Source organism: Micromesistius poutassou (genome assembly GCF_964030765.1).
Source record: "Micromesistius poutassou genome assembly, chromosome: 14".
NCBI classification, from domain to species: Eukaryota; Metazoa; Chordata; class Actinopteri; order Gadiformes; family Gadidae; genus Micromesistius; species Micromesistius poutassou.
The window spans coordinates 15,364,641-15,379,320 of NC_140284.1; the positions used below are offsets into that span (position 1 = coordinate 15,364,641).

At 51.1% G+C, this 14,680-nt stretch overlaps 2 protein-coding genes across 3 annotated transcripts in view; both read left to right on the forward strand.

Annotated features, from left to right (window-relative positions):
* The first annotated feature begins 459 nt into the window (after positions 1-459).
* On the forward strand, positions 460-12,801 carry ifih1 (interferon induced with helicase C domain 1). 2 transcript variants are annotated; one of them, XM_084478718.1, is made up of 17 exons: positions 460-964; positions 1,307-1,475; positions 1,627-1,722; positions 2,582-2,656; positions 4,122-4,178; positions 4,209-4,441; positions 5,202-5,409; positions 6,549-6,766; positions 7,341-7,442; positions 7,585-7,708; positions 8,078-8,293; positions 8,592-8,848; positions 9,444-9,593; positions 11,342-11,503; positions 11,617-11,807; positions 11,933-12,026; positions 12,125-12,801. In XM_084478718.1, the coding sequence occupies exons 1-17, from the start codon at positions 536-538 to the stop codon at positions 12,311-12,313; spliced, it is 2,970 nt and encodes a 989-aa protein (XP_084334844.1). In that variant the 5' UTR covers positions 460-535; the 3' UTR covers positions 12,314-12,801. The 2 variants fall into 2 exon arrangements, with proteins under 2 accessions (XP_084334844.1, XP_084334843.1); XM_084478717.1 differs by having other exon boundaries at positions 4,122-4,441.
* A 188-nt stretch (positions 12,802-12,989) lies between these two features.
* The window catches only part of fap (fibroblast activation protein, alpha), a 12,000-nt gene continuing 10,309 nt past the window's right edge, over positions 12,990-14,680 (forward strand). Inside the window, exons 1-5 of the mRNA XM_084478719.1 lie at positions 12,990-13,195; positions 13,871-13,955; positions 14,162-14,254; positions 14,346-14,437; positions 14,523-14,597. Of these exons, the coding sequence (XP_084334845.1) occupies positions 13,193-13,195; positions 13,871-13,955; positions 14,162-14,254; positions 14,346-14,437; positions 14,523-14,597 (348 nt within the window). The 5' untranslated portion in view covers positions 12,990-13,192. The remainder of the gene's footprint in view (positions 13,196-13,870; positions 13,956-14,161; positions 14,255-14,345; positions 14,438-14,522; positions 14,598-14,680) is intronic.

The following is a 14,680-nucleotide window of genomic DNA, read 5'->3' on the forward strand; positions in this document are numbered from 1 at the left end:
CGAAAGACCGACGTCAGAAAAACTTTCATATCAGCCCCTCAAATCGACGTCGTTTCGACCTCCATGACCAACGTCGATTAGACGTCTAATTGACGTCGAAATGTTTGCTGGGATGTTTCCAACCATTTCATTTTTTTTAAATGTGTGCATGTTTACATTGTATAGCCTACTGCATTTTAAATTTTTAAGGTGGCTTATTGGCAATCATGAGCAAAGTGCTTCCATGTAGGCCTATGTTTTTATTATTCATTGTTCAAGAGTAAACCAAAGCATCGGACTGATATCGGTATCGGAAGTGCAAAAGTGGTATCGGGACATGCCTACTAATGACACAACAATGCTCCATCAATACAGGGAAGTACCTTCTAACAGTGAACACACTGCCCCCCGTGGCCGGTTTCATCTGATGTCTATTCTGGATAAACGAAACTGAAAGTAAAATTGCCCGACGTCATTCCAGTGAACGACGGGACGGAGGCACCCTGTGTGCATAACATACGGACCCTGTGGAGAACACCGCCTACGTCCAGTCATCATGGACTCCGATGAAAGAGACGTGAATCTCATTGAAAACTTCCGAGCCAGATTGAAAACCCTCATTCGAGTCGAGCCGGTCCTGGATCACATGCACTTCATCGACCACAAACAGAAGGAGCTGATCAAGCGCAGAGTCCGGGAGGAGGGGGAACGGGAGGCGGCCGACCTCCTGATCGACGCGGTGGTCCGGAAGCCGCGGGCCCCCGGCTGGTTCCGGGGGTTCGTGGACGCCTTGTCCGCCGCGGACTGCCGACACGCGGCGGACTACATGGACGTCAGGCCGCCGGCCGCCGACGTGGAGGCAGAGAACGACAACCACATCCGGCTGATCGAGCTGCTCTCCCCGAGCCTCCTGGACATGAAAACCGGCGAGGTGTGCAACCAGTGCTTCTCAGTGAAGATCCTCACCGCGGACGACGTTGAAAAGGTGAGTTTTGTATTTAACACAACCTGGCTGTCCATCTAAAAGCTCAAATGTAACGCAAAAGACTCTACCGTAACACCTCCTTGCCCAGCGCGTCCTTTTAAATTTACATATAAAGTTATATTTTCCGTAACTTGAAATAGTTTTCCAAAAATATCAGCAGAGTCTGCCATGAACCAGCAGATGGCGGTATAACATCACACAGATGAAGCAGTCCTCTCTCGGTGTGTTGAACTTGCAGATGGCTGTGTAACGCCACAGTGATGAAGCCGTGCTCACTCGGTAACCAGCAGATGGCAATGTAACACCACACTGTGACGAAGCCGTCCTCTCGGTGTGTTTCAGATAAACGCTGAAACAACAAACCATGGAAACCAATGTGGAGCCCGAGAACTACTGAGAAGAATCGTCAGAAGTCAACCCGGCTGGTTCTCGGAATTCCTGGGAGTTCTGCGCAGCACAGAACACCTCAGACTGTACAGAGAGCTGACAGGTGTGACCAACGACGAGAAAGGTGACTTCAAGTTCTAAAGTACTAAATAATCATATAATTACAAATTATTGAATTTTGTAATTATATGTGTGTGTGTGTGTGTGTGTGTGTGTGTGTGTGTGTGTGTGTGTGTGTGTGTGTGTGTGTGTGTGTGTGTGTGTGTGTGTGTCAGTTCCGAGTGCTGTTCCCAGAGAGGCGGGGCCAGCCGTAGAGGACTCGTCTGTGGTTGGCCAGGAGCTTCTTGACCCCAGCAGGGAGGATTGTGTAGGTGAGGAAGGATTGACCACTCAGACGCTCTACTGCCGTCTCACCAGGACGATACGAGAGGAGAAGGAACATCCATCAGCTGGTCTCCAACACTGATCAAACACCGCTTTACTAAGGTTACAATAGGAACAGAGCCAATACAAACTGAATGTCTAAAGCTGTGCTTTACTAAAGGATAGGTTCATCTTCATCAGGTCCCAGCACTGGATCAGATATCGGTGTCAAAATACCAATCTGCAGATAGCGATGCTAAAGACACTCCAGTCCCAATGACCCGTCAGCCTAAAGAATCCCCACTACCACTGCTTGCGTGGAGGTTATTAGGTTTATCTTGTGTTTAGTTCCTCCTTGGGTTGAGTTTACATGTTTTTTTCGTATGAATCCTGCACATGGACCCAGTGACAAGCGGACTGCACAGAGTGTCAGTCCCTGGAGGAACCTCTTTGTTCCGGAGCCAACAGGGAGGGTGTGGTGACCAGCTGCTGGCTCTGTGTCCGCTACCGTCTCGCTGATTGTGGCTATTTAGTGCACCGGCTACGTAGCGACTCACAGGGGAATCCAAAGCATGGCCAGCCAACCAGCCAACCAGCGCAGTGGATCTCCCTGCAGAAGCACGCCGTCTCCCCCCATGGTCTTAGTCGCTTCAAAATTAAATCCTCATTTGAAAAAAGTGATGAACTTAGTCCTAGCGTTTAAACATTAAAGAACAAAACCATCCACTATGATCTGTGGCCTCCCGGTTCGATGTGGTCCCACCCAGAACCTTTACCTGTCAGGGTTGTGCGTCTTTGCTCTGCCTGTGAGCCCGGTATGAACTATGAGGCAGGTGGAAAGAAAGCCTTGTTCCTTTGTTTCCTCAGACCTGTACAACGAGGACAGCAGTGGGACCAGTCTGATGCAGGAGGACTCGGACCGCTCTCTCAACCTCTCATCAGGTATGTTGGGTTTAAATGATCATCCCATACATGTGAGTGGTATCAACTATTGTACCACGCGTTGGAAAGCTTTTTTGTGGTCTCCAACATCCTCCAACACCCACACACACCCACCTACAGGTCCAACTACCGCCCTGGGTTTAGAGCACTTCGTAGTCGGACGAGGCTGGACCTGAAATGTATCAGTTCATAAGCCGTATTAAGTGTCATTTGTTTAGACCATTTCTGTTCCCTTGAACCAGTGCGTGTACAAATTACAAACCAGTCTAAACCAATGCAATGCACATGTTTGATTTTTGACCATCTTTCCTTGGTTCAAGGCAGCTGTAAGGAAAGCTGACCCTTCACTCTGATCAACACCCGGTCCAATGGGCTGACGTTTTATTTGTACAGAACTTCGCCCCGTAGTCTGAGTGAGGCAGAGGCTCAGCCAGAGGGGGCTGGAAGGCTCCCTGCGGTGGCCTTCCAGAGAGGAGACCGCATTCCTCGATCGCACCGCTGCATGCCAGGGAATCTATTCCATGTGTTCCACTACCGCAGCAGCTTCCAGCAGATCGTAATGACAACCACATGCTCACTGCCGCTCTGCAGTCAGCAGAGGGCCGGAACACATTCCACAGGAGCTGCTACACCAGCTCTAAAAGAGGCTGCATTCAAGGCATGCTTCGAGTGCTTCGAGGGTGAAAGCAGTTTGAAAGCCTTTTAAAGTGTCCACACAAAAGAAATGAACCAACTGAAATGAGGTCAATAAAATGTTTATTTGACGAGCAACAATGAAACATCTGAAGCATTCCAAGACCTGAGAATCAAACTACGACCAAAGTGGCAAAGGAACCCTTAGAGGAGGGAGACCAGAGATGATATGGTCATCAAAGCCTACGCTTTGACATTAGGGATGGGTCATTAATGGGCTTAAAGTTTAGGTATACGTTAGTGCCGTATTCAGGTACAGATGGTTAGGTTTAAGTGTTTAGAGTTTAGGGGTGGGGTCGCCGAGTTTAGGGGTTAGAGTCGCCGAGTTCAGGGGTCAGGGGGTCGCCGAGTTTAGGGGTCAGGGGGTCGCCGAGTTTAGGGGTCAGGGGGTCGCCGAGTTTAGGAGTCAGGGGGTCGCCGAGTTTATGGGTCAGGTCGTCGAGTTTAGGGTCGCCGAGTTTAGGGGTTAAGGGTCGCCGAGTTTAGTGTTAAGGGTCGCCGAGTTTAGGGGTTGCATCGTCAAGTTTATATTTTAGGTCTAGGTAGGAGAGTTTAGGTTTTGTGTATCGTTAGTTTAGGCATTGGGGTAGAGATGGTTTAGTTTGGACATAGTTTAAGTATTAGCGTAGTTTAGATTTTCCGGGTGTGGTTAAGTAGAGGGGTTTGTGACAAGCTGTCCCTTTAGTCTACCGTCAAAGAGTTCTCAACTAGGTTTGGAGGTGTTAAAAGTGCAATAGCTAGCTCTCCTGAGATACTACTCTTTGGTTTACAGACAGGGTGGGTGGAGGAGCTGACGGAGGCGGGGCTGACGGAGGCGGGGCTGACGGAGGTGGGGCTGATGGAGGCGGGGCTGACGGAGGTGGGGCTGATGGAGGCGGGGCTGACGGAGAAGGGGCTGACGGAGACGGGGTCATCTCCCTGCGGCCCTACCAGGCGGAGGTGGCGGCGCCGGCGCTGGCCGGGGCCAACGTGATCATCTGCCTGCCGACGGGCAGCGGGAAGACGCGCGTGGCGGTGTACATCACGGGGCAGCACCTGGACGCCCGGCAGGCGGAGGGCAAGCCCGGGAAGGTGGTGGTGCTGGTGAACAAGGTGCTGACCCCTGACCCTAGCATTCAATGACTGACAGTCACAACGTGGAATGTGTGGAAGTGGAGCGTGTGTCGTCGTGTGTATGTTTGTGTTTAGATGTGTGCGTGTCTGTCTATCAATCTGTGTGTGTGTGTCTATCTGTGCGTGTGTGTGTTTGTGTGTGTGTGTGTATGTCTGTCTGTCTGTGTCTATCTGTGCGTGTGTGTGTGTTTGACTGAATGTGTGTGTGTATGTGTGTGTGTTTGACTGTGTGTGTGTATGTGTGTGTGTATGTGTGTGTGTCTGCTTACCACAAATGACATGCCATACAGTTTATGTGCGGCTCCACTAATATAATCATGGAAAAATCCCTACAATTTCTTCTCTTTTTGTAATTGGAGACATTCATTTTCCACTGCAATGATGTCATATGTCACATGACTTCATTCCTCCTCACCATTGGACGGTTTTCCCTCTGTTCATTCCTACCAGGTCCAAACTAGGAGCTTGTTTTATCCCTCGGTACCACAGCGTCTTAAATGGACAACTGGAGGGAATAGCACTGTTACCCCTACGTCCATCTGAGGAAAATGCATCAAACACGTGTGTGTGTGTGTGTGTGTGTGTGTGTGTGTGTGTGTGTGTGCGCGTATTTGTGTGTGTGTGTGTGTCTATGTGTGCACGAGTGCGTGTCTGTGTGTGTCCGTGTGTGTGCGTGCGTGTGTGTGTGTGTGTGTGTGTGTGTGTGTGTGTGTGTGTGTGTGTGTGTGTGTGTGCTCAGATCCCCCTGGTGGAGCAGCACTACTCCAGTGAGTTCGCTCCGTTCCTGAGGCGCTTCAAGGTGGGCCGGGTCAGCGGGAACTCGCAGCTCAAGATCTCCTTCCCCGACATTGTCAGGAACCACGACGTCATCATCTGCACCGCGCAGATCCTGGAGAACCACCTGGAGGGGTCGGACAACCAGGACGATGAGAGGGTGGAGCTCAGTGGTACGCACCCCCGCCTCTGGTTACACACACGGGGCGCTGGTTACACACACGGGGCGCTGGTTCCACACACGGGTCACTGGTTACACACACGGGTCGCTGGTTAGAGACACGGGTCGCTGGTTACACACACAGGGCGCTGGTTACACACACGGGTCGCTGGTTACACACACGGGTCGCTGGTTAGAGACACGGGTCGCTGGTTACACACACAGGGCGCTGGTTACACACACGGGTCGCTGGTTACACACACGGGTCGCTGGTTAGAGACACGGGTCGCTGGTTACACACACAGGTCGCTGGTTAGAGACACGGGTCGCTGGTTACACACACAGGTCGCTGGTTAGAGACACGGGTCGCTGGTTAGAGACACGGGTCGCTGGTTACACACACGGGGCGCTGGTTAGAGACACGGGTCGCTGGTTACACACACGGGGCGCTGGTTAGAGACACGGGTCGCTGGTTACACACACGGGGCGCTGGTTAGAGACACGGGTCGCTGGTTACAGACATGGGTCGCTGTGTGGAGGTGGAGGAGCCTGGTGGAGGAGGGGGGTGGAGGAGGAGGTGGTGGAGGGGGAGGAGGACGGGGTGCAGGAGGATGGGCTCCCTGGGTAATTCCCTCTGACAGACGGCTCTTGGCACGGTCCGAGGTGGAGCCGCTCTCTGAACATCTGCTGCTGAGTCCTGAGCTTCTCTCTCCTCTCCTCCTGTCCGCTGGCTTCAGCACACCCATATGAGACGCTGCCTTGCTACTGCTCACTCCTCTCTCACTCCTCAATATCACTCCTCTCTCACTCCTCCACTCCTCTTCTCCTCACTCCTCCACACCTCTTATCCCACTCCTCCACTCCTCTCTTTAAATCTCACTCCTATCTTTAACTTCAAATGGCCTGGTTCTTCGGAGTGTTCTTTGGTCTCCACTGGAGGTTCTCCGAGCTCTCCGGAGAGCCGGTAGGGGGGTGGACGGCTCAGACCACCCAATCACAGGCTGCCGTCAGAGAGGGAACATAAGTCACCCTGTTATCTTAAAAAGGGAGAAGAAGTTAGAAGTTGAAGTGAGAGGTTAAACAGTGCTGGAGTCTCTCTGAAGCAGTGCGTCTCCTGCCGTTCTCCCACTGAACATCTCCTTCTTCTCTAAGACCTGACGCTGATGGTGATCGACGAGTGCCATCACACCCAGAAGGGCGGGGTCTACAACAACATCATGATGCGCTACCTGAAGCAGAAGTACCGCAACCTGCAGCTCAGCAAGCAGGGCAGTGAGCCGCGGGCCGTCCCCCAGGTCCTGGGCCTCACCGCCTCCCCCGGCGTCGGCGGCGCCACCAAGAGCACCAAGGCCGAGGAGCACATCCTCAAAGTAAAGGATCTGCCCGCCCTCCTGCTTCCTCCTCCCTCCTACTCCCTCCTCCTCCTCCTCCTCCTCCCTCCCTCATGCTCCCTCCTCCTTCCTCCTTCCTCCTCCTGCCTCTGCCTCCCTACTCCCTCCTCCTTCCTCCTCCCTCCTACTCCCTCCTCCTTCCTCCTCCTGCCTCCTCCTCCTCCTCCTCCCTCCCTCATGCTCCCTCCTCCCTTCCTCATCCTCCTCCTCCCTCCCTCCTCCTCCTTCCCCCTCCCTCCCTCATGCTCCCTCCTCCCTCCCTCCCTCATCCTCCCTCCTCCTCCCTCCCTCATGCTCCCTCCTCCTTCCTCCACCTCCCTCCTTCCTCCTCCCTCCTCCTCCCTCTTCCGTCCTCCTCCTCCCTGTCCTATATCCTCACACTGGGGGGTGTATCGGCCATGTTGAATATTTTGACCAACAGGTTGTATACATGATACAAGTTGTGTGTTGTAAATAACACACAACACAAGTTGTGTGTTGAATATGTGGTTTCAGATTTGTTATTGATCCACTTGACAGTTAATTCACACTCTTGTTTTTTTATCCATGGTAGATTTGTGCTAATTTGGACGCCTGCAAAATCATGACAGCAAGCAGCAAAGACACGGACAAGGACCTGTACAAGAAGGTCTCCATCGTGGAGGAGAGAAGAAAGGTTTCCTAAATCCTTTTGTTTCTATTCATTTATACTCAAAGTATGCCTAGCTGGAGACCATTGGCTGCTGGACAACGCAACCTCTGAAACTAGCGGTAAACAAGGACATGAGATCATCCCGATTCCTGTTCCCTTCTTAAAGGATCCTTTTGGTGACGTCATCAAGGCCATCATGACGGCCATCCACCTCCATGCTGACCTACACTCCACCTGTGACTTCGGCACTCAGAACTACGAGCAGTGGGTGGTCCAGAGAGAGTACAACGGTGAGCCTAACCCTACCCCTAACCCTAACCATAACCCTACCCCTAACCCTAGTGGGTGGTGCAGAGAGAGTACAACGGTGAGCCTAACCCTACCCCTAACCCTAACCATAATCATACCCCTAACCCTAGTGCCTCACAGAGAAGCAGGAAGCTCTTCATCCACCAGCCCGCCATCGTTACCAGTCCATCACCAATAAGAACCCAGAGCCCTCCCACTGGGGGTCCCCTCAACCACTGGGCAGCAGGAACCCAGGGCCCTACCACTGGGGGTCCCCTCAACTACTGGGGGTCCCCTTAACCCAGAGCCCTCCCACTGAGGGTCCCTTTAATGTCCCCTTGACACCTTCACCTCCTTGCGTCTCCTCCTAGCTGCCAAAGAGGAGGACCAGAAGGTGAGGGTCTGCGCTGAACACCTGCGGCGCTACAACGAGGGCCTGCAGCTCAGCAACGTCATCCGGATGTGCGACGCCCTGGAGGTCCTGAGCGCCTTCCAGGAGGAGGAGATGAGGAGGAAGGAGGCTCCCGAGGAGGAGACGCCCATCCAGGTCACAGACACCGAGAGGTTCCTCTTCAAACTGTTCGAAGGTATCGTCCCTCCGCCCAGCAACTGGTTGTTGCTCGGTACTCTGCTGTGACCGTCCACGGGAGTGTGTAGGGGGAATAATGTGTACCTTCACTCCACAGTATCTCTCTGGCTGGGTGATTTTTAGTATTAAAGATGTTAATCAACAGAGATTCCTTCTGAGAAGAGCTTCCTCTCCTAATGCTTCACCTGCTGTAGCCTCCATCCTGGGTCATAGCTTCACCTGCTGTAGCCTCCATCCTGGGTCATAGCTTCACCTGCTGTAGCCTCCATCCTGGGTCATACCTTCTACGTCCTCAGAGAGGAAGGCGGCGCTGCAGCAGCTGGTGACGATGCCGCAGTATGAGAACAGCAGCCTGTCCACGCTGAGGGTGGAGGTCCTGAAGGAGTTCACCAACAGGGGGGACGCTCGGGGGATCATCTTCACCAAGACGCGGCGCAGCGCCATGGCCCTCACCCAGTGGGTGCAGGGCAACGCCAAGTTCGCCGAGGTCGGGGTGCACGCCAACTACGTCATCGGGGGAGGAGACCAGAGCAGCGTCAAACCCATGACCAGCGTGAGCCACGTGCACCACCCGATACACTCCTGTCTCACTACCGTTATGACACACTCCTCCTGTCCCTCTACAGTTATGACACACTCCTCCTGTCTCACTACCGTTATGACACACTCCTCCTGTCCCTCTACCGTTATGACACACTCCTCCTGTCCCTCTACCATTATGACACACTCCTCCTGTCCCACTACCGTTATGACACACTCCTCCTGTCCCACTACCGTTATGACACACTCCTCCTGTCCCTCTACCGTTATGACACACTCCTCCTGTCCCATTACTGTTATGACACACTCCTATTGTACCACTACCGTTATGACACACTCCTCCTGTCCCACTACTGGGGACAGGAGGAGTCCCACTACTACATTATGGTACACTTTAGTGTGTGTTACCATCTAGTGTACATTATGATACGCTTTAGTGTGTGTTACCATCTAGTGTACATTATGATACCTCTGTGTTAACGCGTCATCTAGTATGAATTTATAACGTAACAGCGGTATTGAAACATGACAATGGAGAAGAACATTCTATAGCATGCATGCTAGCATGTTACCTTCGGTAAACTCTCTGGAATCACTTCTGTTTGAAGGCGGAACAAAAGGATGTTCTGAACAAGTTCCGACACGGCGAAGTCAACTTGCTGATCGCCACCACCGTGGCGGAGGAAGGCTTGGACATATCGGCCTGCAACTTTGTGATTCGCTACGGCCTCGTGACCAACGAGATCTCCATGATTCAGGTCAGTGCTAACAGGGAACATCTGGAACAACAGTGACCTCCAGCCTAGTGTAGCGGTGTGTTGCAGGGTCCAGCCTAGTGTAGCGGTGTGTTGGAGGGTCCAGCCTAGTGTAGCAGTGTGTTGGAGGGTCCAGCCTAGTGTAGCGGTGTGTTGGAGGGTCCAGCCTAGTGTAGCTGTGTGTTGGAGGGTCCAGCCTAGTGTAGCGGTGTGTTGGAGGGTCCAGCCTGGTGGAGCGGTGTGTTGGAGGGTCCAGCCTGGTGGAGCGGTGTGTTGGAGGGTCCAGCCTAGTGTAGCGGTGTGTTGGGGGGTCCAGCCTAGTGTAGCGGTGTGTTGGAGGGTCCAGCCTAGTGTAGCGGTGTGTTGGAGGTATGGGTGTAACGATAAACCTATATGTATCGATGCATCGATTCTAGAGGCCACGTGCGGGTTGCATCGATTCAAATCACGTATCGATTATTAAACCGTTCCGTTTTATTCTAATTGTAAAAAAAAAAGTATGATTTGATTTCTGAATACAACGTCAACCCCCGCACGTCGGCAGCGCCGTGGCTCCGCCTCCTCCACACGCAGACGAACTCAAACACACACGGAAAACGAATTCAAACACACACGGTAGACAAAATCAAACACACGGCAGACGAAATCAAACGCACACGGCAGACGAAATTAAACTCACACGGCAGACGAAATCAAACGCACAGGGCAGAACATAGCCTCTCCGCAGCTCCATGAAGCGGGGAGCGCAGACATCCACTCGCCATTAGGACCTAAATCTTTTGGTGCCTCTATTTTGGTTTCCGGAAGAAAGAGGGGAACTTGGACAAAACACATGCTATATGTAAACGGTGTTTAGTCGAACTGAAATAGGCCTACACCGGTAACACAACCAACCTCGCCAATCACCTGCAACGAAAACACAGCAGAGCTGCCAACTCAGCTGTTTCACCGTGACTAAAAAGACGCGTCCGATCGCCCCCTCCCTCCCCAGTCTACAATCCCAATCCCCACCACAGTCAAGTTTGCACTGTCCATTTTCATTTCATGTTACAGCTTGTAACTTGAGTGGTTGCACTTTCAAGTGTTTCAAAAGCACATTCAGTTTTTATTTTAAAAATAAGGTTATCTGTAATTAAGCAGAGCTTAATAAAATAATTACACTGTGAACCACTATTTGGTTGTATGCATTTGTGACTTGATAAAAATGGCATATTTTTCTGTTAACGAAAAATATTGTTTCATATCGTTCATGTTACTGAATCGAATCGTACCGAAGCCAAATTTTTGATATCGGCAAATATCGAATCGTTGCCTTAAGAATCGTAATCGTATCGAACTGTGTTGAATCCAGAGGTTTACACCCCTAGTTGGAGGGTCCAGCCTAGTGTAGGGGTGTGTTGGAGGGTCCAGCCTGGTGGAGCGGTGTGTTGGAGGGTCCAGCCTGGTGGAGCGGTGTGTTGGAGGGTCCAGCCTAGTGTAGCGGTGTGTTGGAGGGTCCAGCCTAGTGTAGCGGTGTGTTGGAGGGTCCAGCCTAGTGTAGCGGTGTGTTGGAGGGTCCAGCCTAGTGTAGCGGTGTGTTGGAGGGTCCAGCCTAGTGTAGCGGTGTGTTGGAGGGTCCAGCCTGGTGGAGCGGTGTGTTGGAGGGTCCAGCCTGGTGGAGCGGTGTGTTGGAGGGTCCAGCCTGAAGGTGCAGTGCGTTGGAGGCTCCAGCGCGGTGGAGCAGTGTGGTGACGGTCCGGTGTTCTCCTCAGGCGCAGGGCCGTGCCCGGGCGGAGAACAGCAGCTACACCCTGGTGGCGGTGCCTGGCTCCGGGGTGGTGGAGAAGGAGTTAGTCAACGAGTTCCGCCAGAAAATGATGAACAAAGCCATTGTGAAGATCAAGAACATGGATCAGGAAGAATTCAAAAAGACGGTAAAACAGATCATGAAGATCCAACATCAGAAGCCCAGCTCGGATGTGGCTGAGACTAAACTGAGACTCAGTGCTGATCCACGCTACAGCAATCTTGTTTCCTCTGTCTTCAGATCACCAACTACCAGCTGGAGGCCATCCACGAGAGGAAGATGCTGATGAATAAGAAGAAGAAGAAGAAGCAGAATGACAGTCCGTCTGAGGTGTCCTTCAGCTGTCGCGGCTGCAACAAGGAGGTGTGCCGTGGAGAGGACATCGAGGTGGTCAGTTTCATGCACCATGTGGTCGTGTCCACAGAGTTCCGGTAAGGAGAACACAAGGTCAAGGGTCATGTAGGGACCTTACTGTCTGACTCCTCGTCTGTCATTGGGGAGCGCTCCCTGTTCAGTACTTTCTGCGGTCGGTTGATTCAGATGTCTGTGTTTACAGGAGTCTCTACAATAAGAAAGATAACACCAACCTTCAGGAGAGGCTGGTGGAGTACGAGACCAATCAGTTTGTAGCGTGCAACGCGTGTGGCCAGGTGGGTTCTGAAACGTTGAGCATGGTGCCATTCTGTTGTGCCGTAGCTCTCTGATCTCCGCAACATGAGGTTCATAACCTGTTCTCGCTCTTTGTTAGCGATGGGGCTCCATGATGCTCTACCGTGCCATTGAGCTGCCCAGTCTCCATGTGAAGAACCTGGTGGTCACCTACAAAGGCAGGAAGATCAGCAAGTGCACTAAATGGAAAGAGCTGGACGTCCGCTTCCCTGCCTTCGACCTGTCTGCCCATGCCAACCTGGTGGACCAGGCCCTGGACTCAGACTGAGTCTGGACCAGTCCCTGGACCCCGCACAGTCTAGAGGGCTTCACCTGAGATGAAAGCCAGGAGCAAAATAAATGATGTTTCAAACAGAGATTAAAAACCACTAGTAGAATAAAGAAAATAATGTGCTGTGGCAGGAATAAGTAGCTTATATGAGGGATAATGTATAGAACGCCGGTCATTATCGGGAAAATAAGCCCGACAGGTCAGCTTAGCAACGGTCAATTAAGCAAATATAATTGACCGCTGAACGTTGGGAAGCGTTCTACACAACGTTCTACACAATTAAGAAGAGCCGTGTAATAACATATCAATATGTGTGCACTGGGTCTGGGCTGAGATGTGTTTGTGCGTAAAGAGACGTCTCCTACTGTCTGTTTAGAGTTACTACTGATGCCGAGCTTCAGAGAGAAGCTTCCAGGCCGTTAACATGACGGAATAACCCAAATGTTCATTTCAAACGCTGTCAATAAATTGTCATTGAATATCCATTCCGTGCAGCTTACGGGTTTTACTTTCCGTAATGATTGTTTTAAGTATGGTGTCCGGTGTGGTTGATGTGATACGTGGCCCGTGTTGAGGTCCTGCAGACTGCGAGGTGGAGAGCTGCGGTCTCCAGGAGGAGGAGGTTGGAGGAGCTGCGGTCTCCAGGAGGGGGAGGAGGTTGGAGGAGCCAGGGGTTCGAGTCGCACCGACGCATCGCTTTCTACTTTTTGTTTAGCTTATTGTTCTACTTAGTTCCGAACATTAACTTATTCCATGGAATGAGGAAATGAAACTTGGCCATCGGATATCTAAATCTCCTTCTTCGTCGGCAGTCGTGAGGTCGTTTTAAGGTTGAGAAGGACGAGTCCAGTGAATGAAGACCAGTCCATCAGCAGAATGGTCAGTAAACCTCATGTAGGATAACTAAAGACTGGTCCGTAAACCTCATGTAGGATAACTAAAGCCTGGTCTAAAGCAGCGTAGAGTTATTAAAGACTATAGTAAAAGATGATTCATCTACAAAGACCAACACGCTTATCTTGTCCTATTGTAACCGGGGGGCGTTGGTCTAAACCAGGGGTCAGCAACCTTTCCAACATGCAGTGCCAGTTTAAGTTTGACATTTTCTCGTTAATGAGTAAATATTAAGCTGAATTATGACACAATGACCAAAAACATTTCCAGAAGACCTGGAATTGTATTATTTCCATTTATTCCACACGGCTCTTCTCAATGGTGTGGAATGCTCCGTTCACTTGCATGGGCCTTCCCGACTTCCGGTAGAGAATTATTTTTCATGACTGTCAAGGAAAGTCTTTCGTATCACTCCGCAAGTAGTCCGGTAATTTATCAACCGCAGCGGTAGGGTTGATTATGCTGCTGCATTGTAGCGTTGACATTTTTTAATAATAATAATAATAATAAATATAAATAAAATTATATATATATATATATTTTTTTTTTTTTTTCCCCCCCCCCAAAAAGCCTAGGGTTGCTGACCCCTGGTCAAAACTATTTGGCTCCAGAGGTGGAGATCAGGACTCTGTTGACCTGTTGTTTCATCCCAATCCACAGGGGGGCGGAAAGGTGTTGTGGATGGGCGTGGCGGCCGCTGCCATCACCTTCTTTATAATTATCCCAGTGGCAGTTCACCTAAACAGTGAGTCCCCCCCCCCCCCCCCCTCTCTCTCTCTCTCTCTCTCTCTCTCTCTCTCTCTCTCTCTCTCTCTCTCTCTCTCTCTCTCTCCCTCTCTCTCCCTCTTTCTCTCTCTCTCTCTCTCTCTCTCATTCTCATGCGAAGCGTTTCACTGTATAATAAATTTTGTATCAAGCCCAAACCATTCATTTCCTAATTGTTTGATCCAGGAGCTAATGATGCTAATAAAAGGTCCTACACCCTTGACGACTATTTTAATTCCACCATCAAATGGAAATCATACAAAATACGATGGATCTCAGGTAAAACTGCTTGTCTTTCATGTTAATCAATAACATAGATGATGCCAGATAACTACAGTGATATTCATGCTTTTGTCCTCATTGTCCCCAGATAACACTTATCTTCATAAAAGGGAAGGCAGTGTGTTCCTCTACAACGTAGAAACCAAGGAGGAGTCTGTGTTCCTGAGCAACCTGACGTTTGTAAGGCCTCCTCAGTGCATGACTGTAGAAGCCCACGTGTTGTAGCATGATGTAGTGCGTCACCCTGGAGCCTGTGTCCCCCCAGGCCAGTGTGGACGCCACAGACTACCTGCTGTCTGGGGACCAGAAGTACGTCAGCCTGGAGAGCAACTACACCAAGGTGAGAATGACCCCAAATCAACATCCAACACAGCCCTAAACCAATCACAGTACCGCAGCCCAAAGGTAATGACCCTTATTACT

Excerpts from the sequence above, each read along its gene's own strand:
- ifih1 (XM_084478717.1), top strand. The coding sequence starts at position 536 with ATGGACTCCGATGAAAGAGACGTGAATCTCATTGAAAACTTCCGAGCC. Across the intron at positions 4,442-5,201 it reads TGGTGGTGCTGGTGAACAAG|ATCCCCCTGGTGGAGCAGCA; the intron begins GTGCTGACCCCT and ends GTGTGTGCTCAG. Across the intron at positions 11,808-11,932 it reads GTCGTGTCCACAGAGTTCCG|GAGTCTCTACAATAAGAAAG; the intron begins GTAAGGAGAACA and ends CTGTGTTTACAG.